Here is a 23,948-nt window from a genome sequence, read left to right as displayed (position 1 = left end):
TCCCTGCCACTTTCTCCACCAATTCTAATTTGCTTATTGATTTACCACAATCTATATTCCCAATGTTCCTGCTCTATTTTTTATCACCTATTGTGTCCAGAATATAGCAGATAAGTCTGCTTGTATGGCTCTTGCGAATCACAGCTGGGTGAGAAAGACTGTTGTTGAAGAGCTACAAAAGTCAGCAGCAAAGATGGAGAAATATTCCCATGAGAACATCAGTAGTTACTCTTCGTTAGCAAAAATACTTGATATGGTTTCAAATATAAGAGGCTCAGCAGTCTTGAACCTCTTGATTTAGTTGCTGAGACAATGCCTTTTTAAACCGTTTTTTGCACTAGTTTTAGGTGGAAAAGCAGCATCTCATAGAGATTTGCTAGAAATCTTAAATTCTTTAGCTGTGCAGGAACACTTTATCCAGTCATTATATGTCAGACAAGATTAAAGCTGTAACTGTCTAATTAAGTTTGCAACATGAGCAGTTTCTGTATTAAAATGGTCATTGAACATTGTTGTAGTCTTCAGCTGATGATAATTCTGTCTTGTATCCAGCACGGATGAAGAAATTTAACTTCAATGTGTTTTCACATTACAATCCTGATTTTTCAGTTGAGCCTATAGTGTAATTTCCTGTAAGGTGTTATGGGTTAGGGCTTTGCTTATGGGAAATGGCTGATTTCAGGTGTTGTGTAGTGTTGTTAAGGTGCTGTCTGAATGTGGTTTGCCAACCTTGAAGGCTTCTGTGAGGTGAAATGACTCACTGCTTTTTGTTATTTGTTAGGCTGAATGCCCTCGGCTTCCCCAAGATCTCAAAGGACGAACATTTTCACATGTGTTTGGAACTAACACCTCTAGTCTGGAACTTCTCTTGATGAGTCAGAAGATCAAAGGACCATGCTGGCTGGAAATAAAAAATCCACGTATGGTGGTTTGCATGTGAAATACTTGTTTGCTGGAAAACACAAGTGGAGATAGAGGGGAGGAGGGGAAATTTAAATTATGCTGATGAATTATCATTGTAAATTAACCTTGCAATTTATTGGTTTAATTTTCATTATCTAATACAAATTGTGACTTATTCTTCCTGGTTTTGAGTGACAGCTATCGATATGAAGTTGTACACAGATATCTTTGGATTGCAGTGAGAGGGAACTGTGCAGTGCCCAATAGCTCCTCTTTGTGCATACCCTAGTGCCATGTATGCTATGCTAAACTTAGTTGACTGGAAAATTATTCTTCTTTCTACTCTTAATAGCTTAAGTTTTGTTGGTGTTTCCCCTCCCCCCCCCCGGAAATGTATCTTTTTAAGAACAAACTGCTGCTAGATGGCTTTTTTGTGTCTTAGGGGAATTTTTCCCTTGACACTTAAAAGAATTTGTGTGGAGCTCTTTTAGTTTTAAATCCTTTCTGCCTGATGAGTGGCATGCACCACTTAGAGGTGGTAATATCGCGGCTTGGTTAGAGCCCTTTATTCAGTGTGTGCTGCCTATTCCCAAGAAGGTAGGGAAGTTGATGATACTGGACATACAATAGCTACATCTACTGCAGTGTCTTGGGGCACTTCCAGTGTAGAACTGACAGTAGGAATGGGATTCTCCAGCAGCTTGTTCAGTCACTGGCAAAGCCAATACTAGTGAGGGTTTTGAGCTGAAATAGAGAAGGCAGATCCCTGACTGCCAAAAGATGGATTAGCTGTGATGGGTTTTCTACCCAACATTGGCAAGCATCTGTGTGCTTTCTGGCACTGATTTTAAAGACCTAAGAGTGGTTTTACATCTGCCTTCTTAGCCCAAGTACTGAGCTTGTGTAAGTACCTGACTTCAGAAGGTTAATCTGTCAGAAATACAACCTCTGCTTCTTACTGCATGTAGGGGGTTACCTCATCAGCATCTTTTGTGAATGATCACCTTTTTTGAAAGCAGGCAAAGAATTACAGACCAAAAAATTCTCAAATGACAGTGGATGGTGAATGTGTCTTTTTTTTTCCCATTATCTATATAATTTTTTAGCTCTTGTACACTTTATATCTAAATGGTATTCTGTGATCTCTCTACATTTTAGCATGCCTTACACTGTTAGGGTAGGTTCAGCTCTTACCAAATCCCCCATGTCCTTATTTCCATAACTGTGTTTCTGAAGGACTCTATCTAAACCAATTTATTTTGTGCTGCATTTCAGTCAGTCATATGTTCTTGTTCTCATTCGATCAAAATTCTTTTGATTAGCACTTTGGCTGCCTTTTCTGTAGCATTTGAGAAATTTCTTGAGCGGTCTTTGATTTCACTTGTATTAATTTAATTTTGATGAAGCTTTCTCCTTTTGAATGGACTACAAGATTAGATGCTGAGAGGTGGTATGCTAATTTAGGTGGAGTTATGCTCACTTGGCTGATGCCTTTCTGTACTGTAACTTTGTGTAAAGCTGCCTGAAGTATTTTTTGTGTTAATGTGTCTTCCTGACCTCAATCCAAATATTCCCTCTCTTACTTGATGTTAAAGAGCTCCTGGTATGACTAGGCTTTGGACAGGGAAGTCAGGGCCAGGGAGTTAGCAAAAATTGGGCAGTATCAGTCTGGGTGTTGGACTATCCCACAAGGGTGAAACATTACAAGGATGTGCTGTGCAGCAGAGCCAGTAAAGGAGCCCTGTCTGTCATTCCCTGAAGAATGAAGGTGGTTTGTGTTGTTTCCTCAGAGCCCTCAAATCTGTCAGTCAGCTGGTGTAAAGTGGAGGCAGTGGCCATGAAGCCTGTCTTGGTGAATGTGGTTAAAGATCTTTCTCCTCCTCCTCCTCTGGTTGTCATGTCCCTCAGCATGAAGACCACTCAGAACCCAAAGACTCACCAGAATGAGGTAAGTAATCTGATCTCATTCTGATTTGGTTTGGTTTTGTTCTTTGGCATATACTAAAAATTTTTTAAGGTTTGGAAGACCTTTACCTGATAAAACATGTTTAAATATATTTACTGTTGTATAAAGTTTCTCTGCTGTGGCTTTCAAAGAAATGTGTACCGGAGTCTCACCAGCATGAGATTTGTAGGCTAAGGGGCTTGTGGATGAGAATATTTACTGTGGCAGTGGATCCTATGTATGTTTTCAAGCCTTTTGTCTGTTGTGCCTCGTAATTATAGATGAGACAATCTCAGAACAGGTGCTAGTGGATTTTAAAAAATTACTTACTTTTTTGGGTAGAACCAATTGTAGGTGCTAGGTAAAATGGTCAGGCTTTTCTGCCCGTAAAACTCATTCTGAAATGGGATGAGAATTTGGTCTTAATCTTACAGCACCTGCTATTCTGCTATGAGATCCTCTCTCAGAAAGGAGAGGTGTAGGTGGCCACTTAGTCGTGCACTGCAGACCATAATGTGTACGTAGGCACATTTAGCTTGTGTTTATTTTAACACAGGTCTCACTAGCCTAGGACAAGATTTAGTATTCACTAATAGGATGGGATAGTTGTTTCTGGCTAATTGAATGGAGGAATAATAGGTTGGCAAATTTTTCAAGCAGAGCTGTTATTCTTGGTGAAGTTAAATTTTTTTGGAGGGGGAAGCATGGAAAATTCCTGATTTCTAGACAGTGTAGTGAGACCTACACAAGGTACCAACAGGACTCTGCTTGCCAAGATGCTTTAAAGCCTGAGTGCTTTGTCTTCTCTTGGATTTTGCTGACCAGTGTCTGGGGAGCCAGGACATCCTGCCAGCAAAGCAAGCAGAAGCATCAGTAAAGCTTCCAAATGCTAAATCCTCTTGGCAGTTTGTGCGTGCTGTGGGGCAGCCCTTCCCGAGGCTTCTCTGCCCTGCTCACATCTCCCCTGCATTCCTTAGGGAATCCTTTAAATTGTGGGGTCTGGTCAGATCCAGAACAAAAATGGATAAAAGCAGAGTTTTCCAAAGTGAATTATTTTTCCTCTTATATTTCTAGGATAGTGGTTTAGGAGTAAGTTCTGCTTTATTTTCCTTGAGATCAATTGATAGCTTTTCTTCTTTTTAATTTTTCATAGTTGGAATTAATTAAAAGAGATCTGTTGTAGAAATGAGAAAAGAGATGAGGAAACTTTTTTTAAAAAAAAAGCAGGGAAGAAATGAGTATTGATAGTAGTCATGTTTATGTGGTGTGTTCTGTGTCTCCTTGGTATAGGTTGTGGCTCTTGCAGCTCTGGTTCATCAGAAATTTCCTTTGGATAAGGCTCCACCTCAGCCTCCTTTTCAGACACACTTCTGTGGTATGTACTTGGAACAGTTTATGAGTAGAAGAATATTTGATTCTGGCTATTTATTTTTTTTTTAGCTTGGTTCTGGGGCATTTTTAAAATTTATTATCTCTATATATTTTTATTTTTTTATTTTACTTCATTCTGTGACTTCAGCAATAATGGCTTAGAATACTTACGTGACAAAGTTGCAGCTCCCAGGCAGGCTTTTCTCCCCAGTTTTTGACTTCACTGGTTACTGCCTACTTATGAAAAACTTAATTGAAAAAGTCTTAGTTTGAGATGATGCAAAATAACCCTACTCTGTCCAGTTTCCTATAATTATTATTGGGTTACTTTATCATGTGTTCACTTCCCCCACCCATTAATTTAGACCATTTATTTACTGTCACTTAGTTATTTTTCAGTTCTTCTGAACAGAATTTTAAAAATGTCACATTTGTTTATTAACAAGTTTTCTTAGGAAAAAACCAACTTTGCAGCAGTGTCTTTATAGTAAGATTTGCTAATGGTGAGGTGAAGAGTTGAATACTTGTGAGAACTTCTTTGGGTGCTGTGTCCCATAGTTTTCATCCCTAATGATAATCTCAAATATGACTCATTAAGATTGTTTAATACTTTACTTGGTTATCTTAAAGACAAGTATTCCCATCAAGCTAGCAGTTTAAAATGAGAGGTCAGTTTCCTTTAGCTCTCTTTATTGTCAGTGGATGGTGACAGGGAGGGTACAACTAAGAACTTGTATGTAAGAACAAGTATCACTTCTTTTGCAGCTGTTTCCAAACCGAACGATTGCATTTTCCCTTACGACTTCAAAGAAGCTATTAAAAGGAAGGTAATTTCACTTTGTTAGCCTTCTGATTGCAATACCTTATAGAATATGAACTCCATGGTGCTTTTGGTAAGTTGTGAAGAGAAATATTCAAAGAAATGGCATGATTATTTAATTAGTTTTCCACCCTGCAAACGTAAATCCAGGTATTTATTCTGTGTTGCTTGTTGAAAGAGGTGTGAGCTCTGTGTGATTCAGTACTGCTGCTAACTGTGCCCTTAAAATAGGGTGTTAGACAAGAGAGTTGGAAAGGTTTTGCAAAACGGCTAAAATGGTGATTAATTCTCACTATACCTGACTATGTACTCATAGTAAACTGGCAGAATTTGTTTCTTCTTGGAGAGTAAAGTCTGTGAAAATTTAGAAGACATCCTTTCTAAAGGGCAGTGGGAGAGCTGACAGAATAATAAAGTAATAGATTTTTCCTTTATTTGTGTGATCTTAAGCCTGTGAGTGAAGGATGCACATGGAGCATTTTCCTGGTGTGCTTGATTCTTAGGAGGCTCTTAAAAATATCACCAGACACCTGCATACAAAAGCAGAGTGGAAAAAAAGCCTCTGAGGAAAGCTTTCTGTATCTATGGGAGTGAGAACAAAAATCCTTGTATTATAGAAGGAAAGGGAGAGAAGTCTGTTGTGCTTTATTATTGTCTTGTAACTAGTAGGGGAGAGGAGATGTTTCCATTTTAAACTTATTGGGTCATTGAAATCAGGTGGTCTCTTGCTCCTTTTAGAATGCTAAAATAGAAATTGCTGCAACAGAGAGAACACTGCTGGGGTTTTTCCTTGCGAAGATTCATAAAATTGACCCAGATGTTGTTGTGGTGAGTAGTTCTGAGACTCTGAGAGTTAAGTGAAGGCATATTGTCAGTTGGTCAGCTTTGTTCTTTTCCTTTTGTCCCCTTACAGGTCTTTTAATGTTTGTCTTAGACTGCCTTATGAATTGAGTTTGGTTATGAGACAGCAGGTATATTTTGATACAAAGATGATAGAGAATTTTCCCTGACAGCATTTTATACATCCTATTATTTCCCATAATAGCTGAAATAGGCAGTATTTCTATAGTATCTGAAACAAGTTGGGTTTTTTCTTTACTCAGAAAGACAAAACACAACAAAAAAACTCTGATTTTTCTAGAAAAATGGAAACTCTTGGTATACTTAAGAGTCTGTTTCTGTTTGTATAATGTGTCATCATTTAGATTTCTGTTTATGCTGTAGATCAGAATTATAACCTACACATATCCATTGGATCTGAGCACAGTTTTGTAGTAAACATTCTTATGTTTTCCATTGCACTGGCAGCTGAGGATTTATTATAATTACTCATGTTCTTCTCTTATGTTTAATTTATATTAGATATATTTATTTTAATTATGTTAAGTAATGTACAGTCCTGACTTTCATCTAATAAAATTCTGAAGACAATTTGAAGTTGGTTATAAATCCTCAGGTTGGTTACATACAACTTGTTATTCTTCTGTAGATATGTATAAGTAATTAAGTGGTGGGAATATGATGAAATGAACAGATTCCTGATGTTTTTGGCTCACTGCAGCTGGTATCCACTATTTGCCCTATGACCTAACCTTCCTGGTGGTTATGGGAAGGAATAAGGGGAAACACTGCTGCCAGTGTTAGAAAATTGAAGATACCAGTAGTAGGGGTGTGAGAGCTATCCTGACAACAGCAGAGCTGTGTTGGTACAGTTTAATTTGCACCTGGCTTAATTAGCGCTGCTGAGATGCTGCTGCTCATTTTAAGGAGCTGCTTCTATAGCACAGTCTTGCACTCCACAGAGGGACATGATGCAGTGAACCTGCAGTTCCTGGTGACTGGCTCACGTTTGTCGGGGTAGCAATTTTGCTTTCTGCTGTAGGTTACAGACCAGTGTCATCAATGTCCTCAGCACTGTTTAAAGTATTGCTGGAGTGCTTTGATACCTTACAACTGACTGCAAGATCTGCCTCTTTAGACTTAACAGCTGTGCCTGTTGTAGTATCAAAGGAAAAGAAATAGAATAAGTTGATGTCATTATTGTGACTTCCATGGATGGAGAGAAAAGCAATTACTCTTAGTGAGGTTTATATGCTCTCTGAAGAATGTTGTGGGTTTTTTTTCTAGAAAGTTTTAAATCCTAATCTCTGGTATCACGGCTTAAATCTGAATGGTGTGTGCTATGAGCCAGTTATAGAGCTGATTTTGGTATTCTACTCAACAGCATTGTTAGTGTTAAGACTAATGAGTACTGCTGGTGAACGTTCTCTTAGAAAGTGCTTTCTACAAGAGAGATAATGCCATCAATTAGTTGGAAAAAACCACAAAGGGCAAAGGAATACTGAGTGTGTGAAAGTAAGTCTTTCAATTTGCATTTGTTGTAACCTTTTTTTGTTATTTTTTCTGCTTCAAGGGTCATAATATTTATGGATTTGATCTGGAAGTGCTGCTTCAAAGAATTAATTTGTGCAAAGTCCCTCACTGGTCCAAGATAGGTCGACTGAGGAGGTCTAATATGCCAAAGCTTGGGGTAATAAGATTGCTCAAGTCTTTTAATCCCCTTTATGTTGCATGTGATTAAAAATGAATTAATTTTTCTGAGGAATTGTAAATGTGACACTGATGTATTTTGACTGTTGGTCATGCTGAATTTCATGTGTCCCAGATCAGAAATTATGGGTGTTTATATGACTTCTATTACAGTAATAGGCTAAACTGATTTTCAAGTTAGGCTAATTTAGTTTACTTATCTCAAGTAGATGATGGTAATGACAGATTAATTGCAATAGTCTTTACTGTAACAGTCTTTGTCTGCTGTAGCTGTAAAATGAGAAAATGCAATTTGGATTGATGGGTGAATCATCCCATGGAGAGCTGCTAAGTTAATAATTCTGTAGTTCTTAGTGTGTATTTGTTCAGAGGACAATGTGTGAAGCTTGTAGTATTGAAGTGCTGAATGTGGTTGTGTTCTTGCCTGGTCCTGTCCTTCCTAGAGGCCAAGATGAGTATTTTGTGTGGTTCTGTGACTTTTTTTGTCCTGCTGTTAGTGCAAAGAGTATCCTCAGAGGAAAGACAAAATCCACACCCACGTTCTTGTTGGGGCTGTTCTAATTATTGTAGGCAAAACCATAAAAGGCATGACAGTTTAAGAATTAAGATCTAACTAGTAATGAGAGTTAAGTCGCTATTTCTTAGTATCCACCATACACTGAAAGATACTGTGGATTCCTTGAGGGCATAATTTTAAGTCTGGAGTGTGAGTGGTATTTGATAGTGTTAGAGTATTTAGTGACCAACTGATTGACTGAGTCTTATAAGCAGATATTGTGGATGGATGTTTTCTGTTGATGTTTGTATGTTTCACTCTGTGTTTTTTAAGGGTCGGGGAGGGTTTGCTGAAAGGAATGCTGCCTGCGGTCGAATGATCTGTGATGTAGAAATTTCCGCAAGAGAATTAATTCGTTGCAAAAGTTACCATTTGTCTGAGCTGGTCCGTCAGATTTTGAAAACAGAGAGGGCAACGATTCTACCAGAGGAAATTCGAAATATGTACAGGTATGTTTCTGATTGGAGTGTTTAATGTTCCACTGGAAAGCAGAGCTGCTTCCCTGACATAAAATGTTATGCGTGCTTAGTTGAGTTGTTGTGGCGATGCTGACTTAGCATACTGGTGTTAGAAAAGTTAAATACTATCTTAGTATTATTTTAATGTGTTTCAAGATGCTTGTGGATGGTTTATTATGTGCAAAGCAAAGTGTTTTGGTGTAGATACAGTAATAGGATATACAAGCCTGAGTTCTGCACTGGTTTTTCAATTACAAGAGCTTGCTGTATAATTAATGGTGCACTGGTGTGCTGCAGATACCAAGTGTTCCTGCAGCTTACAGGTCTAAACTCTACAGAGTACAAAGGAGGCTGATTTTACTTTGCTAGGCCATGTCCCTTCTTTTCCCAGTGATTCTCCTCGCTTACTGTTCATGCTGGAAAACACCTGGATAGATGCCAAGTTCATTCTGCAGATCATGTGCGAGCTCAATGTTCTGCCCCTGGCTCTTCAGATAACAAACATCTCTGGGAATGTCATGGTACATTTTTATAATTTTCCATCCCCTTTCACTGTCCCTCCCAAAACAATTCCATGTTTTCTGTGTTTGATTTGCTAGGTTTAATTTCTAAACACTAATGGAGAGTACATGATGCTGTAATTTTTTTTCTGTGACAAGTGGGAGAATTTGATGTTCTAAGCAAGTAATAATGTAAAACTTCCTTAAAAACATCATATTTTGAGTTTTGTGCATGGTGAGGATACAGAATAGTGGTAATGCTAGGTGCACTTAGATAGCTGAAGGACGTTGCCTAGTCTGTTTTTGTGTCAGTGTTTTCTATGCTTTGCTCTGAGTTCTTTTCTCACCCCTCTCTTTAGTCAAGGACAATGATGGGTGGACGATCTGAACGCAATGAGTTCCTGCTGCTTCATGCATTCCATGAAAAGGACTACATAGTGCCTGACAAGCAAATGTTTAAAAAGCCTCCACAAAAGCTGGTGGGTCCAGTTTTTCTCTTTCCAAGGATTTTTATTAAGAAAGAAAAGAGCATTCTTCTGTCTTCTGCACATCCCTGTTCTGTGAGAGCACAAAACGCCCCAAACATGTTAGATATAACTTCATGAGAGTGACACTGTGTAACAGTTTTTCCAGTGTGTCACAGATTTATGGAAACTCAGTTGTTCTGTTCGTTTAAAACTGAAATAAACTGAGTACTTGCCTGGGCAATAGGAAAACAGTAAAAACGATAATGTGTTGCTTAAATAGATGCACTTATTATTTTGATGATGATCAGAACTTCATATATAATTTGTTATGTGGGACAAATATCCAGGGGTATAAAAAAAATCCTTCATGTAATACCAGTGTGAATAGTCTGTATAGAAACATCCATGTATTTGTTAGTGAACAAATTGAAATTTGAGGATGTATTTGTATTTCATTATAATTTGCCTTTTAGTTTTACTTTTTAATCAGTTCAACAGCAAATTCCAGTGAGTTCTGTTGAATGTATTGTTGCATCAAAGTAGTGCTGGAATCTTAAATTATTCAGAATGCAGTTGAATAACTGGGAGAAAAATTCTTGCTACAACGTAACAAACAGGAGAATATTGCTTAGCTCAGTAATGATATTTTTAGCTGTTTTACTAAAGCCCAGCCATTCTGTTTTGAAACCCAACATTGTAATTGGACAATAATATGACTTCAGGGTCATGAATTGATTTTTTTTTTTTTTTTTTCCTGGTGTTGACTTTCACAGTCAGCTAGGAATTGCTTACTGGTGCCATGTTGAAGGATGACAATACTTTAAGGTCTTTGTAATCTCTTGTTAGCAGTTTGTTCATATCAGAGTTGGTTTGCTGCTTTGATATGTAGAGAGCTTAATAAGGATCATGATAAAAACACCATGTTTTGCATGTATTTTAAAAAGGAACTCTGTGCACTGGCTCCCAAATTCGTATTTGATTTGCCAAAAATAACTTCTCTAGCAGTATAGAAATCTTGGAGACTAGATAATGACTTTTTTAAATGTCAAATGTAGGTGGATGAAGATGAAGATTTTGAAGATCAGAACAAATCAAAGATAGGGAAAAAGAAAGCAGCATATGCTGGGGGCTTAGTCTTGGATCCCAAAGTTGGTAAGATGTGGCAATTTTCTTTCTTCTATGAGGTTAGAGACAGGTAGGTTATGTTAATGCAGAGAGATTGCAGTGGGGGGAGTCTGTGTATCTCATGGGAGTCTGGTATGGTGCTTGGGGTGGGGGGTGTTGCATACAATATTGGTTGTGGAATTGCTTCTTGCAGGGAGGTAGGGCTGTATATTTATGTTTAATTTTCTGATGGACATGAAAGTTTTCTTTCAGTTTCTCCTCTATGTGGGGAAAACTGTACAAGTGTCCTATAGTAACACAGAAGCTATCTGTTCAACTCTGGTGAGTTAATGGGGTTGGATCGTTCCACTTCTGACAGCTTTCTGGAATGGGTACTGCTGCATCTCAACAGCTGTTTTAAGGGATTTAGATTATGGAAATGTGGTGCAGTGTATTACTGTCACTTAAATATTAACTGTGGAGTTGTGTGAAGTCCGTTGGGAGACTGAGTAATTATGACTTTTGTTTTAAACTCTGTTTTAGGTTTTTATGACAAGTTTATTTTGCTTCTCGACTTCAACAGCTTGTACCCATCAATTATCCAGGAGTTCAACATCTGCTTTACCACAGTGCAGCGACTGTCATCAGAAGCACAGAAGAGGGCAGAGGTTTGTGTGTTTTAACTTGTGGCTTAACTTTAGTGTGCTTTCTGTAATTCAGCTCTTTAAGAGACTGTTCTTTTCACACATGAAAAGTGTGAGAGGAAAAAATTCTTGTTTAAAGATGCATCATAAGTTTTGGGTTAGGAATTTCTGAATATTTTAAGTCAGTCACCTTCCTTTCTGTAGTACTCTTGTAGAATCTTGGTATGTTTTATCCCATCTAAATTTGGTATCTTAGTGAAACAAGATTTGTAATGAGACTATGTGGCCCTTTTCAGCCATAGGTCCTCCTACCAATTTCTGAGCCCCTTGACCAGTTTCATCCTAACTTGGTAGAGGCTTCCTAAAGTCAAGTTGCCACAGAATTCATGCAGATATACCTGAATGAGAGAGACAAGTCTCATGCTTCTACCTAGGGGAAAGAATATGATACGAGCTCAAGCCTTATCAAACATCAAATAAACTGTGTGTCTTGGAGGGTGATATTGTGACTATGTCAGCTGCAGGACTAGCTTCGTGAAAATTCATGCTGTTTAATACACTATTAAACTGTATTAAACCATATTGAACACAACTGAAAAGCCTCCTGAAGGTGTAGTTCCACATCCTGGTTTCTCAGCTGCTGTATTGGCTCTGCTTATCCATGGCTGGGGATCTCATTTCCTCAGCTGTGCTGAAACAGTTGCTGGTGAAGCTGTGTTGTAAACTGAAGCAGTGAGTTGTCAGGTCTAAAGGTTAAACCTGAGGCTTTTTTTTAACTGGTATCAGCTCACGGGTTGGAATTAGTTAATTCCATAAGAACTGAAATATCAGTACCATAGCAGAAATGAGGAGACAAGTGCACGGAATTCTGCCAGTAAGTTCCTCCAGGCTCTCTGTGGATTTTCCATGCTTTCTGAAGTGTGCTTCAAGCTGAAGCAGCTCATTTTGAGTTCTATCACTGTCTGGTATTTAATCAGGCCTTGGTGTAATTTCTTGTTATGGTTCTTCCCACACTGCTTGGCTAAACTTGCCAACCTCATAGTGTTTTTGTTGCCCTTTCTGTCTCTTTTATTGTGCTTGAGATTTCTTTCCATTTTTGCTGATCAGTCATTTCTTCAGTTATGCTAAGAAAAGGAATGTGTTCTTTCTGTTACCTTCTTTTGCTATAATCAAGAGTTGCTTGGGGTGGAGTTCTCGTTCTGTTGCTATGGTCGATTTCTGTGTTGTTAGTTCTCATTCAAAGCATCAGTTCCACAGAACATATGCTCTGTTTGACAGTTCTGAGCACCAGAAGTACTTAGGAGGTAATATAAAAAGGGATGAATTTTTTTCAGCACGGAAAGAATTGCTGTGTGTGTACTTTTCTGTATATTTTTGTATATATACACCTAAGAGTGAGAGAGAGTGTGTGTTATTTATCTAGATTTATATATATATAGGTAGGTATACACACACATATATAAAATACAGGCACACACTAAAAAAATTAAATATCTTCTTGCTATTGGTCCCTACCTCTCTTGGGTTTCTTCCAGGCTGAAATAGACTTAGTCCCTGTCCTCCAGCAGGGACTAAGTAATATAACTATCCACTGCAAAAAGCCTCTCATGCTTGTTCTAAACTGTGCTTTGGGTTCTCTGCAGGGATAGACCAAGCTGTGTGGTTTTGTTTTTTTTCTCTAAGCTTTTCACATAACACATGAAGCTCTAGTCTTCAAGTAAGAACATGATAAGCTGTGCTGATCATTTGACAGGTTGAAGAAGAGGAAGAAATTCCAGAGCTTCCGGACCCATCTCTGGAAATGGGAATTTTGCCTAAAGAAATCAGGAAACTGGTGGAGAGAAGGTGCCAAGTTAAGCAGTTAATGAAACAGCCAGATTTAAATCCTGACCTTTATTTACAGGTGTGTTTTACAGAACTCCTTTGATTTTTCCTCCCATTCCCTTAAGTGCCCCGATCAGCCTTGTAGAATAGGGATGATTAGCAGTGAGCAGTGATTGTGATGTGCTTTATTTGTAGCCCATCATTGCTGCAGACTGTATAAAAAGCTGTGAATGTAATTGTGAGTATTAAGTTCTGTTCTCTGTTGTTTCTGCTTGGATCATTTTTGCTGGTTGTGTTTCTTTTCAGTATGATATCAGACAGAAGGCTTTGAAACTCACTGCTAACAGTATGTATGGCTGCCTGGGATTTTCCTACAGCAGATTCTATGCCAAGCCTTTGGCTGCCTTGGTGACACATAAGGGGAGAGAGGTAAGTCATTAAACAGGTTACACACACATGTTAAAAGGGTGAATTTAAGCCACCTACTTTTTTGCTGAATAGGAGAGTGGTTTTGATTCTGAACCTGCTCTTGGTTTCAGAACTGAGATTTTCTTTCTTGTGCTGCAAAAGTTAGAAAAAAATGAAACTGGTGTCTAGTAAAGAATCAGATAAACGTCTCTGAAAGTGTGACAAGTTGAAGCTCTAGCCTAGAGCCTTATTTTGAATTAAACTGTTTGATTTCAATGGACCAGATTATGATGACCAAAAAAACCAAGGGTGTTTTCACATTTTCCATGAATTTCCAGTTCTGCTTTGATGGTTTGGTCTTTGACTTGGTGGTGTGCTTCAGCTTTGGATGAGCTTGTCTTTAGCCAGACTGTCCTGAAACCCTGAAGTTTGTGATAGGACTAGTTAATCACGTGGAGGCAGTGGATTATGCATCAGGGCCTTATTTTCAGAAAGTGTTTGTTTGTTCCTTAAACAGAACTTTTTCATTAACCTCAGATTTTAAGAGTTGCACTTGACTTTATAGGCAAAACCATTTTCTGTTGATTAGCATGGCAGCTCAATGCAAACCACATCAGTTTGGTCCCAGTGGGCAAAATAATCTTTAAAGATCCAAAACATACCACTCATAAACATTGTCTTAAAACATTTTTTCATAGTGTTTCATATTAGTTCTTTATAGAAGAGAATACCAAGCAGGAGTCTGCAAAGGTGTTCAGATGTGTCAGGATGACTCGTCAGCCTTTTAGTTGACCAGGGAGAGGTGGATGAGGTCACATCTGTGTTGAAAGGCACATACTCTTTAGGGTGTGAGGGCACAGCTCTCCTTGCTCTGAAGGTCTATTTACAATCCCCAGCTGATCTGCGTAGAGGTGTTTTGTTTCTGATAACATGTTTGTTTATAAAAGTCTTCCTGTCTAAACAGTTCTCTTAGATATAACCCCACATTTGCTGTTCTCCCAGTTTATGTTACCAGTTATGTTTAACCTTACACACATTTAACCCAGAAATAATTTCCCAACTGGAAATGTACCATGTAGCCATGTGGATTCAAAAGTTAATGTTTCCTTTAACAAGGAATACATCAGAATCTTACAATAACATTCTTTGTTATTGTAAGATTCTGATGTATTTGTTATTGAGTTTGGCATGCAAAGGAGCTGAGTATCGTAGAGTGTTAAGGGGTTGGAATGAACTTTACAGATCATCTAGTCCTAACCCCCCATGCCATGGGCAGAGACACCACCCACTAGACTCGAGGTTGCTCAAGACCTTATCCAGCCTGGTTTTGAACACTGCCAGGGCTGGGGCAGCCACAGCCTCCTTGGGCAACCTGTGCCAGTCTCACCACCCTGACAGTAAAAGGTTTCTTCCTAATATCTAAATTTCTCCTTCTTCAGCTTGAATCCATTACCCCTTGTCCTATCACTGCAGTTCTTGACAGAGTCTCTCTGCAGCTTCCCTGGAGTCCCTTTAGATACTGGAAGGTTGCTGTGTGGTCCCCATGCAACCTTCTCTTCTCCAGGCTGAGCAACCCCATCTTTCTCAGCCTGTTTGCAAGAGGAAGGTGCTCCAGTCCTTCTATAATTTTCGTGGCCTCCTCTGGACTTGCTCTGACAGTTCCATGTCCTTTATATATTGGGGACTGTATCCAGTACTCCAGGTGGGGTCTCACAAGAGCAGAGTACAGGTGGATAAGCATAGCTTTATATTTTCTAGTGGTATTTTTCAAGTAATGAATTTTACTTTTTTTTTTGTTTTATTTCTTGATTGGTAGTTTTTGCCACAAAAGATGACACAAAAGGGCATCTTTGTTTTCTGGGGTTTTTTTTAAGTTGAAATATTTAATCTGGAAAAATATTACTTGAAGTGTTTGTTAGTCTTTCTATTCATAGGTTTCTTCTTACCACTTAATTCTAATATAAAAGAGGTAACTTTAAGTATCAGGAAGTTTGGGGTCTCTATGTGAAAAGTTTAATTAAAAAGTAGCTATTAAGGAAAATTTATAGACTAAATTTAAATGGAATTTTCTGATTATCAGCAATTAATGCCTTTTTTTTGTTGTTGTTACTGTTGTGCAGGGCACCTGAGTAAATGCAGGTAGGCTTGGAGAAGTCAAAGTGGGAAAAATCATGTGTGGGATGAAAGCTGAACCTGGTATTTGCACTAACAATTGCAGCTCAATCATAAGTCTTAGCAGAATAATTGAAAGTGGGATATAGGCATTTCATGCTGAAGTTGCTGAAGCTCAACCTAGCAATAACTTTTAACATAGCTGAGAGAGAATGAGTTTTGATGAGTCCTGCAAATTGCTGTTTTCCAACTGTGTGACTGCAGACCCTTCTACTGAAGCTGCAGGAAGACTCAAGTGCCTGATGCCAAGTGCCATGTACCATGTCTTGTGGACTCTTAACTTCTCCTTGTGGTTTGGCAGTGCTGGTGCACTAAAAGTAGCAGAGCTGCCATGGGGTTCCTTATGGTGACCAAAATTATTGTAATTACACATTGCTGTTTAAAAACTTGTTTGTAACTGTGTTAGTGTTTGACATGTTCACTTCATTTTGATGGCACAAGTGTTAAATGGGATGTGGACAGGCCATTTATAAAAAGCCAGATCATAGAAGTGGGTGATCTTTACGGTCCCTTCCCACCCAAACCATTCTATGACAGCGTGGTCCATAAAGGCTCTGTTCTCTTCAGTCAGCCTTAGCAAGACACGAGCTCGTTCCTGACCTTTGTTTTCCTTAAGACATGGAATAGAAATGCAGCAAAGCTACTCTGGCCATGTGCAGGCTGATCCAGCAGAGTTTAGCGTGTGTCCTTCCAGGGAGCGTGGGGGTTTGTGGATAGAGTGGTAATGGCGAGATGGTTTCACTAGATGGCGAGAGAGACCTTGAGATCCTTAATCAATTAAGACTCATTTTTGTCACGAAGTGTTTAAACGTTGGTTATCAAGTTCTGCGAATGAGTCTTCCTTGGCTTTCGTTTGTGGGTAATGTTTAGCAGGGGCATGTCACTGTGCATTTGTCAGAATTTAGTGTATAGTGTTGCAGGTAGACATAAGTTTTGGTGTATTTGGGAAGGGGAAAAAAAGGGCAAAAATTTGGGGTGAGAGTGAGTTAAAACTATAGCTCAGGTCTGTTTGGGAAGATTTTCTTTTGGGAAAATTTCTTTGGGGAAAATGTAAATATTTTCCTGTGTTGGTCATTCAAAATACCTCAATTCTTCTTCTTAAATAAAAAAAATTATTTCTACATTTGCAATCCAAAGGCTGCATTAGTGATCAGGAATGTGTTAGAGGGATCCCTGGACTTTCCTCCCTACCCCCTCATGTTACTAAGTGTTTGCCTGGACATTGCTCTCGTTGTAACTACAGCAGTTGCTTGCATGGAAAAGTAATAGGAAAATATTTAATGTATTTTTAGCTGTCCTTTAATGTAATTTAACAACTGGAAACAAGATGAGTTGGTGTTGTACAAGCAGCCAGCTCTGCACTAGCAGGCAGTGTAAGGTCAGGCCGTTCCAGACTCTTTAAAGGACAAGCCTTTTGATGAAGTGTCAGTGGTCTGGTTTCCCAGACTGCTGCAGGATTCTCCTACATGACAGCAAAGTTGTTGAGAGAATTTAACTGTAGATACCTTGGTTGCTAATGGCTGTCACTCAGAGCTGAGGCCTTTCCCAGGTATTTGCTTTTTGTCCACGTTGTTTTTCATTATTGCATATTTTTTCCCAAGTAAACTTGCCTTTGAAAGGGAAATAACACATTTGCTGTTTTCAGCAGTGCTAACAGGTAGATCTAGTGTGACGCTATGCAAAATAAAAGGGGGAAGGAGGCAGTTGGGTTAATTCCAACTTTCTCATTCAGATCTTTTAGATACATTCTCAATTAATAATTAGTTTAAGGCCCTGGCAGTCAAAAGGAAAGAATAAAAGCATGTTATTGCTGCAGTCTGGGAAAAGAATGGATGAGGGAGGAGAAAGATGAGCTCATTTAGAAAAAATTAAGGGTAGGTAAGCAGGTTAATGGCTGTCTGTTCTAATTATGTTCTGTAAAGAAATCCAGGCATTTTGTAAAATTTTTTTAAAGTCTTGTTCATCCAGGGAAATTGATCATCAGCTGCTTTCTCCTAATTGCACCTAAAGGATCGGTTATACAGTCTACAAGAGCTGTGGTAAATGTGGCAATTGGCAGACTCCTGGTTTCTTCCATGTTGTGGTATGGGAGAAAGGGGATTGGTAAAATAGGGAAAGGAGCCTCCTAAAGTCTCATATAAGCATGCTCTGTGTTTTTAAACAGGAAATGCAACATCAATATCACAATTTTAGAAGGCATGGAACTTGATGGCAACGGGCTAGGCAAAGAGTTTCTAATTTCAATATGAAAGTGGCAAGCCGAAATCTTAGGAGAAATAGTGCTAAATTGTTGCATTGTCCCTGGATGGAAACTGTTGGGATAAAACCAGTTGTTACTGTTGTTCAATTTATCATTATGTATGCAATTGTGAGCCTGTGAAAAAGCTCTGTATGTTATTCTGCATGCTAATATCCCAAACAAGTTAGCACAGACAAGGAGAGGCTGCTTACAGTCTGAAAATGCAAACTGAGTACCAAGTAGTAGAAAAATTATGGAACATCTTAACATTCGTTGAACTATTATTATTGTTAGTCAAGTGCATGAGATGACATCTGGTCTGATAAAGACTTTTGCATCTCCAAGGAGAGGAAATGAAACATTTCAATTAAGAAGAATGACCAGAATATTTTGGGTGAGGAAGAAATTAGTGAGAAGGGGAAAAAATATTTTATTTTGAGTGACATATTGGTGTTTTGGGGTGGTTTTCTTCTTCTGGACAGAGAGGTTTTATTTAATGGATATTCACTGAGAAATGTTTAGGAAGATTGATCAGATTCAGATTGATTGTACAGCAAGTCAGATGAATAGAGAAACCTTTTTTTACTGCTTATTTTAAGATTGTGCTATTACGAGAGGTGTGGTGCCTCTCACTTCCTGACTGCTGATTCCTGTGGATGGGTTATAGCAATTGCATGGCCCCATGGTGAGTTGGATCAGCCTGGTGATCCGAGTTGAAAACTAACTCCAGAGGAAAACCAAATTGATTTCAGTTGGATCAATGAGACAGTGACTCACTGCATGCGCTTAGAGCTGGTAGAAAGGAGGAGGTTGGAAAGTGGAGGCAGGCCCAGTGTGAGATGTAAGGGGTCAGGCACGACCAGCCATTTCTCAGCTCATACCTGACTGTGAAACTGTGGGACTAGTGTTAATAGGGCGAACACATGGGAAGTTTGGTTGTTGTTTTCTTTCTTCTATACTTTTGGGATTTTTTTCCTTACGGTTTCCTATCTTGTATTTTATTTCCTATTCTGCCAAAGACACAGATTTTGCTTGAGTTGTATCTTAACCTGGCTGGCCAGGTAGCAACAAGGTATTCCTCACACAAAATTGTGGTAAAACTGTAAACCAGGGTACTGGGAGATCTGAAAGAGTAAGCTCTCTGGAACACTCTCCATATCCGAAATGTAAAAGTACATCCCCTTTTAGAAGCCATATACATTGGGTAGAGGGCTGATGCCTCAGGATCAGGAGAGGCAAAAATGTCTCTCCTCAGCCAGTGGTAACAGGGAAGACTCTCAGGTGTGCAGTAACATCCTGGGGAATGCACTTGAATCCTGCAGTCCTCAAAGCTTGCCACACTTTGGCTTCAGGATTGCTAAAGAAATCCTTTAAACCTATCTAGAATACTGTAGTGGTTAACAGAGGTCCTTTCATGTCTGTTCCTCAGATGCAGCCATAGAGATGGCTCATAGAAGGGACATACAGCAGCACTGGTGCTTCACCATGGAGGTGAGAGCTTTTACAGCATCACATCACCATTTGTAAACTGCTCAGGTTCTGAGGTTCTGTTTTCACACAGATTTATTTTTCAAAACCCACTGTTAAGGTTAGAAGACTACAAATACTAATGGATATTTTCATGTGTTTCTCCAGCCTGTGTATCTGTTATCACAAGTCTTTGCAGTACACACTTTCATAGCTCTTTAGTAACTTGCCATAAAATGCTTCGGGTTTTGAGACTTTAACAGAAGTTATTCTTTGGGGAGTTATTGCCTCACTCATCTGCGTCATGCATTTATCTTTAATTAGATATTGGCCTGTTCTAGAAACCATGGGTTTGGATACCTAGGTGGTAATAAAGTTTCTGAAATAAAAGATGCTTCAAATAGGAGTTAAAAATAATTTTCAGTTTCAAGCACTATTCCTAAGAGTATAGAAAAAGAGTCTAACTGAAGTGTGTGTCTCCCACGAGACTTAAATAAATATTCATACTGTCCTTCAGAGATGCAACACCTTGATCTCATAATCAGAAATTTTCATGTATTTCCTGGGAATGTTGCCCACTGTGCTAAAGCTCACTGTTTCACCACAGACTGTATTAGCTTTTAGCTTCAGTCACAATGACATGATCTGTTCTTTATACTCTTGGATGAAAACTCATTTGAGTCTACTAGATCTGCTGTTTTCAGGTAATGGTTTAAGGATGGTGATGATCCTGCTCTGACGCACAGGGAGATGCTGAAAGCTGAGTTTCTTCAGTCTGGAGTGAAGATGTTTGAGGATGGAATTAATTGTAGTCTTCAGTAACCTAACGGGGGCTGTCAGGAAGAAGTCAGACTCTTCTCAGAGATGCATAGCCTTGCACCAGGCAGGTCTGGCCCTGTCTTGGGCAAGAGGTTGGGTTAGGTGATGTCCAAATTTCCCTTTTAACCGAAATTGTTTTATGACCATGAGTTTGAGTTTCTGTAATTCACACTCAGATTCATCACCAAGGTCAGCTAGATCTAGCAGATGCAAAGGTAACAGCGTGTCATTTGAAGTGAAAAAGACTGGAAGGATGGAGATATTTCAGCAGAGGTACTTGACTTACCAGGCTGTTTTGGTTTCAGAGCAAAAAAAATTGTGTGAGTACTTTTGCTGTATAGATCGGGTCATGTGATCTCTTGCATGTATGTCCTTCCACTGAGCCTGTGCCAAGATTCATTGGCTTAATTTAGAAAATATGCATGAACAGCTTATGCTATTTTCAGCATCGAAATATACTTACGAGACATGAAACAGTTTGTTCAAGACCTTTATTTATCTGTGGAAGATGGACTGTCTCTACTGCTGCAGGTACAAGTCCTTGTAAGGATATAGGAGATCTTGGTGGGCAACATCAGGAATTCTTATTGGATGAAGGACTCTTGGGAAATAAATGTAGTCTAAGGAGCTGGGGCATACCTGATGCAGGTCTGCTAGTGTAAGCAAGGAAGCCTCTCAGTCAGGCATATGGCCTGAGCTCATTTGTTCAGACTTCCTTTGGAGCAGAAGGAGGGCAGTGTCAAAGCTGGATGAAATAAATCCCCCCACCAAATTTTAGTGCTGGATAGGTGATTGGGAGACGTGAATGCCGAACTTACTCTTGCTCTCTCTGTTTGCTCTCCTTCCAGTGGTTACACATAATGTAATGTAGGAGAAGTTGCAGGTGTTTTTGCTGTCTTTAGCTTCAGACTGTGCCCTTTATCAAATATGGGAAGGTTTCAGGAGTGGGCTTAAATTATATATGTTGATATCTGCTCTACAATGTGATAACTCTGTATGTTTGCTGATGTGAGCCACTAGCAACAGTTGCTCCATAAAATCCTATTTCAACATGAGGATTAGTAAAAAAAAAAATAAAATATCCATTTCCCTTTACCTTTGATGTTAATTCTTTTATGTTTTTGTATGTTCTAACTGACAGCTGTTAAAAAGAGCAAGAAATAGTTTTTCAGGTTGCTGGGGGTGAGAAATGGTTCCCAGTTGTGTCACTGAATTGCTTTGCTTATCAAGCAGTGCTCATCAAAAACGTGGAATGACAATGTCATTTGAACCTTACTGCAGGGATTAGTCCTTGGCAGTCATTTCTGGGTGAGCTTGTGCTAGTCTTGGTAATTACATGACACTGGAGAAACTTTTAAAACTTGCATAGTGATGGTTGATATGCCTTGGTTTTAAAAAAAGAAAGAATTAAGTGAATGCTTTCTGTTTAATTACTTGTCTTGTTCATGAAACACACCAGAAATTGGCATGTTTAAACTACTGGAAGTTATCAGAGAAGTAAGTCTGTGTAATAATTAGCTTTAATGAAGTTTAGGGTCATATTTCCTGAAGTGCCTGGGTAAGGATAATAGATAAGACCTCGAGGAACAAATATTCTTTATTTTATCCAAGGAAAGTGAATCTGCAGAACAGTTGCCAGGGAGAAGGGTAACTATGCTAAAGTAATGGGCTCTATATATGGGCAATACCACAGCTTGCACACTAGTAATTTATTATCTGATTTGAGTGCAAAGAATGTTTTCAATGTTAACTTAATTTTTCTTCCTTGATGCTTTTAATTTTCTGGATTATCAATCTGTCCTAAGCTTTGTCGTTCTGTAATTTGGAATTGGCAGGTGGAAGACTGACATAAAACCATAGGAATGTTTCAGTCCCGTGCTTGAGTGTATTGCAGCCTTCTGGTTGGTTTTGCTCTGGTTGGAATTTTACTTGTTGAATCTAGAATTTCCTTGGCTGTACCCTTTGATTTTTGAACAACCCAGGTATAACTCCATGACAGCTGATGTTTTGTTTTTCATGTGACCTCCTTAATCTTTCCCCTTTCTCCTCCCCATGACCCTTAGAATTCAACATCAGTGTCTTTGAACTTAGGTAAATACCATTTTTGTATTTGCTTAGAAATCTGTTGGTTCCTTTACATTGTAACAGCACCTCTGCCTTGATGTTTTAATATGTATTGCACCTGGGTTTTTTTGGTTCAGTGCATAGCTTCATATTTTTCAACTTAGAGTTGTAAGTAGTCATCCTGGAGATAAAGAAAAATCAATGAGGAGCCTGTACTTAGACTGAGAACCCCTGCAGAAAGCTTTGATTAGAGAAAAGCTTTAGATCTGACTCTTATACACAATTGTCCATCAGGTGGCCAGTCATTTTTGCATGTACTACTGTGTACCACAAAATCTAGGGCTGGAAAAAGGTCTATTACATCACATAGTTCATCTTCCAAAGTATGTATATAGTTACTTCAACAGAGGCACAACTCTTGATGATTGTGTGTGTGTGTGTTGTTGTTGTTGATGGCTGTTGTCCTTCAAGAAGCCACTTCTAATTTTAATTTTGCCGCGGTTTTTGCTTTTTGTGATCATTGATTTTAATGGATCTGGAAGACAAGCTGCCATCAGTAGGAATCTGTTAATTGACAGGTGTCCTGAAGTTCTACATTCTTGGCAGTGGTCCAGGATGACAGAGCAGTAATGATTTAGAAACTGCTACTCCTTCCTGGTGAAGGGATTGGAGGAAATCTGTGAAGTTATTAACTACTGCTCTCTTCTAACAGACTGTGAGAAGATCATTATGGCATCTAATTAGTTGAGATTACATCCTTCGCGCAGAATGTTTGGTGTTTTTTAAAATTCCTTTACATGCTATCTTATGACTTGCGCCATTAGTTTTTTTCCTCTTTAATGTTCTGGATGATCTTACTCTGAGGATCTGAGTAAGGGATCATGTTCCTATCTCTGTGTGGTGTAATTAGCACAGCTATTTAAATGTTATCTGGAACCCATTTACCCTATCTGTCAGTTGCTGCTTAGTTCAGTGGAAATGCTTTTATGTAAATCACAGAACAATAGTTCTGACTTGTAGCAAGATTGGGCTGAATTTAGGGAACTGAAACACTTCATCCTGGAATAAAAATGTCTTGCTGAATCAAAGGTAGAAGATTATAAAAAGCTGGCACTTTTTAAAAGTGTATTATGCTGACATATGTATCTGTATAAATTGAATTAGCTCTGATACTCCTACAGTGAGAAACTTCCCACTGATTCTAAAAAATTAAGGAAAAGCTGACACACATGAAATTTTCCTCCCAATTTGCATGCAAGTGGAACCAGTGTTCCTTCATATCTTTTTGCAGTAGGCTACAATTTCTGTGTTAACTCTAAGACTAGCTCTTCAGCTGCTCTCAGAATATTTGGAACTGATGCCTGGTGGGGTGGGGGGCAGATGTGTTCCTTCCTAGTAATTTCTTAATGAAAGTGGTTCCTTCTGTAGCTTGGAGAGATTTGCACTGTATAGGGATCTAATGACATTTCTAATGGTTTTGATTGCTCGAAGGCTTCTGCAGAAGATAACCACAATAATGATTTTTTTTCCTTCCCTCCCACCCTCCTTTTGTGTACTGGCCTTTTGCCATCCCATATTTTGGTGGTAGAGCTTGAACTTTGATTTGGTTATTTGAATGCTTAAAAAATAATTATGCA

At 38.8% G+C, this 23,948-nt stretch overlaps 1 protein-coding gene across 1 annotated transcript in view; it reads left to right on the top strand.

Moving 5' to 3' along the window:
• The window catches only part of POLA1 (polymerase (DNA directed), alpha 1, catalytic subunit), a gene marked incomplete at its 3' end in the record, with an annotated part of 71,179 nt that overhangs the window by 16,575 nt on the left and 30,656 nt on the right, over window positions 1-23,948 (top strand). Inside the window, exons 13-25 of the mRNA XM_009081130.1 lie at window positions 782-920; window positions 2,694-2,851; window positions 4,139-4,223; window positions 4,985-5,046; window positions 5,778-5,867; window positions 7,453-7,569; window positions 8,419-8,594; window positions 8,995-9,124; window positions 9,463-9,582; window positions 10,626-10,722; window positions 11,218-11,342; window positions 13,072-13,221; window positions 13,449-13,571. Of these exons, the coding sequence (XP_009079378.1) occupies window positions 782-920; window positions 2,694-2,851; window positions 4,139-4,223; window positions 4,985-5,046; window positions 5,778-5,867; window positions 7,453-7,569; window positions 8,419-8,594; window positions 8,995-9,124; window positions 9,463-9,582; window positions 10,626-10,722; window positions 11,218-11,342; window positions 13,072-13,221; window positions 13,449-13,571 (1,572 nt within the window). The remainder of the gene's footprint in view (window positions 1-781; window positions 921-2,693; window positions 2,852-4,138; window positions 4,224-4,984; window positions 5,047-5,777; window positions 5,868-7,452; window positions 7,570-8,418; window positions 8,595-8,994; window positions 9,125-9,462; window positions 9,583-10,625; window positions 10,723-11,217; window positions 11,343-13,071; window positions 13,222-13,448; window positions 13,572-23,948) is intronic.

The sequence above is a fragment of the Acanthisitta chloris genome, unplaced genomic scaffold (genome assembly GCF_000695815.1).
Source record: "Acanthisitta chloris isolate BGI_N310 unplaced genomic scaffold, ASM69581v1 scaffold10288, whole genome shotgun sequence".
Lineage (NCBI taxonomy): Eukaryota > Metazoa > Chordata > Aves > Passeriformes > Acanthisittidae > Acanthisitta > Acanthisitta chloris.
Note: the sequence above shows the minus strand (reverse complement) of the source record. Positions and strands in the feature narration are given on the sequence as shown.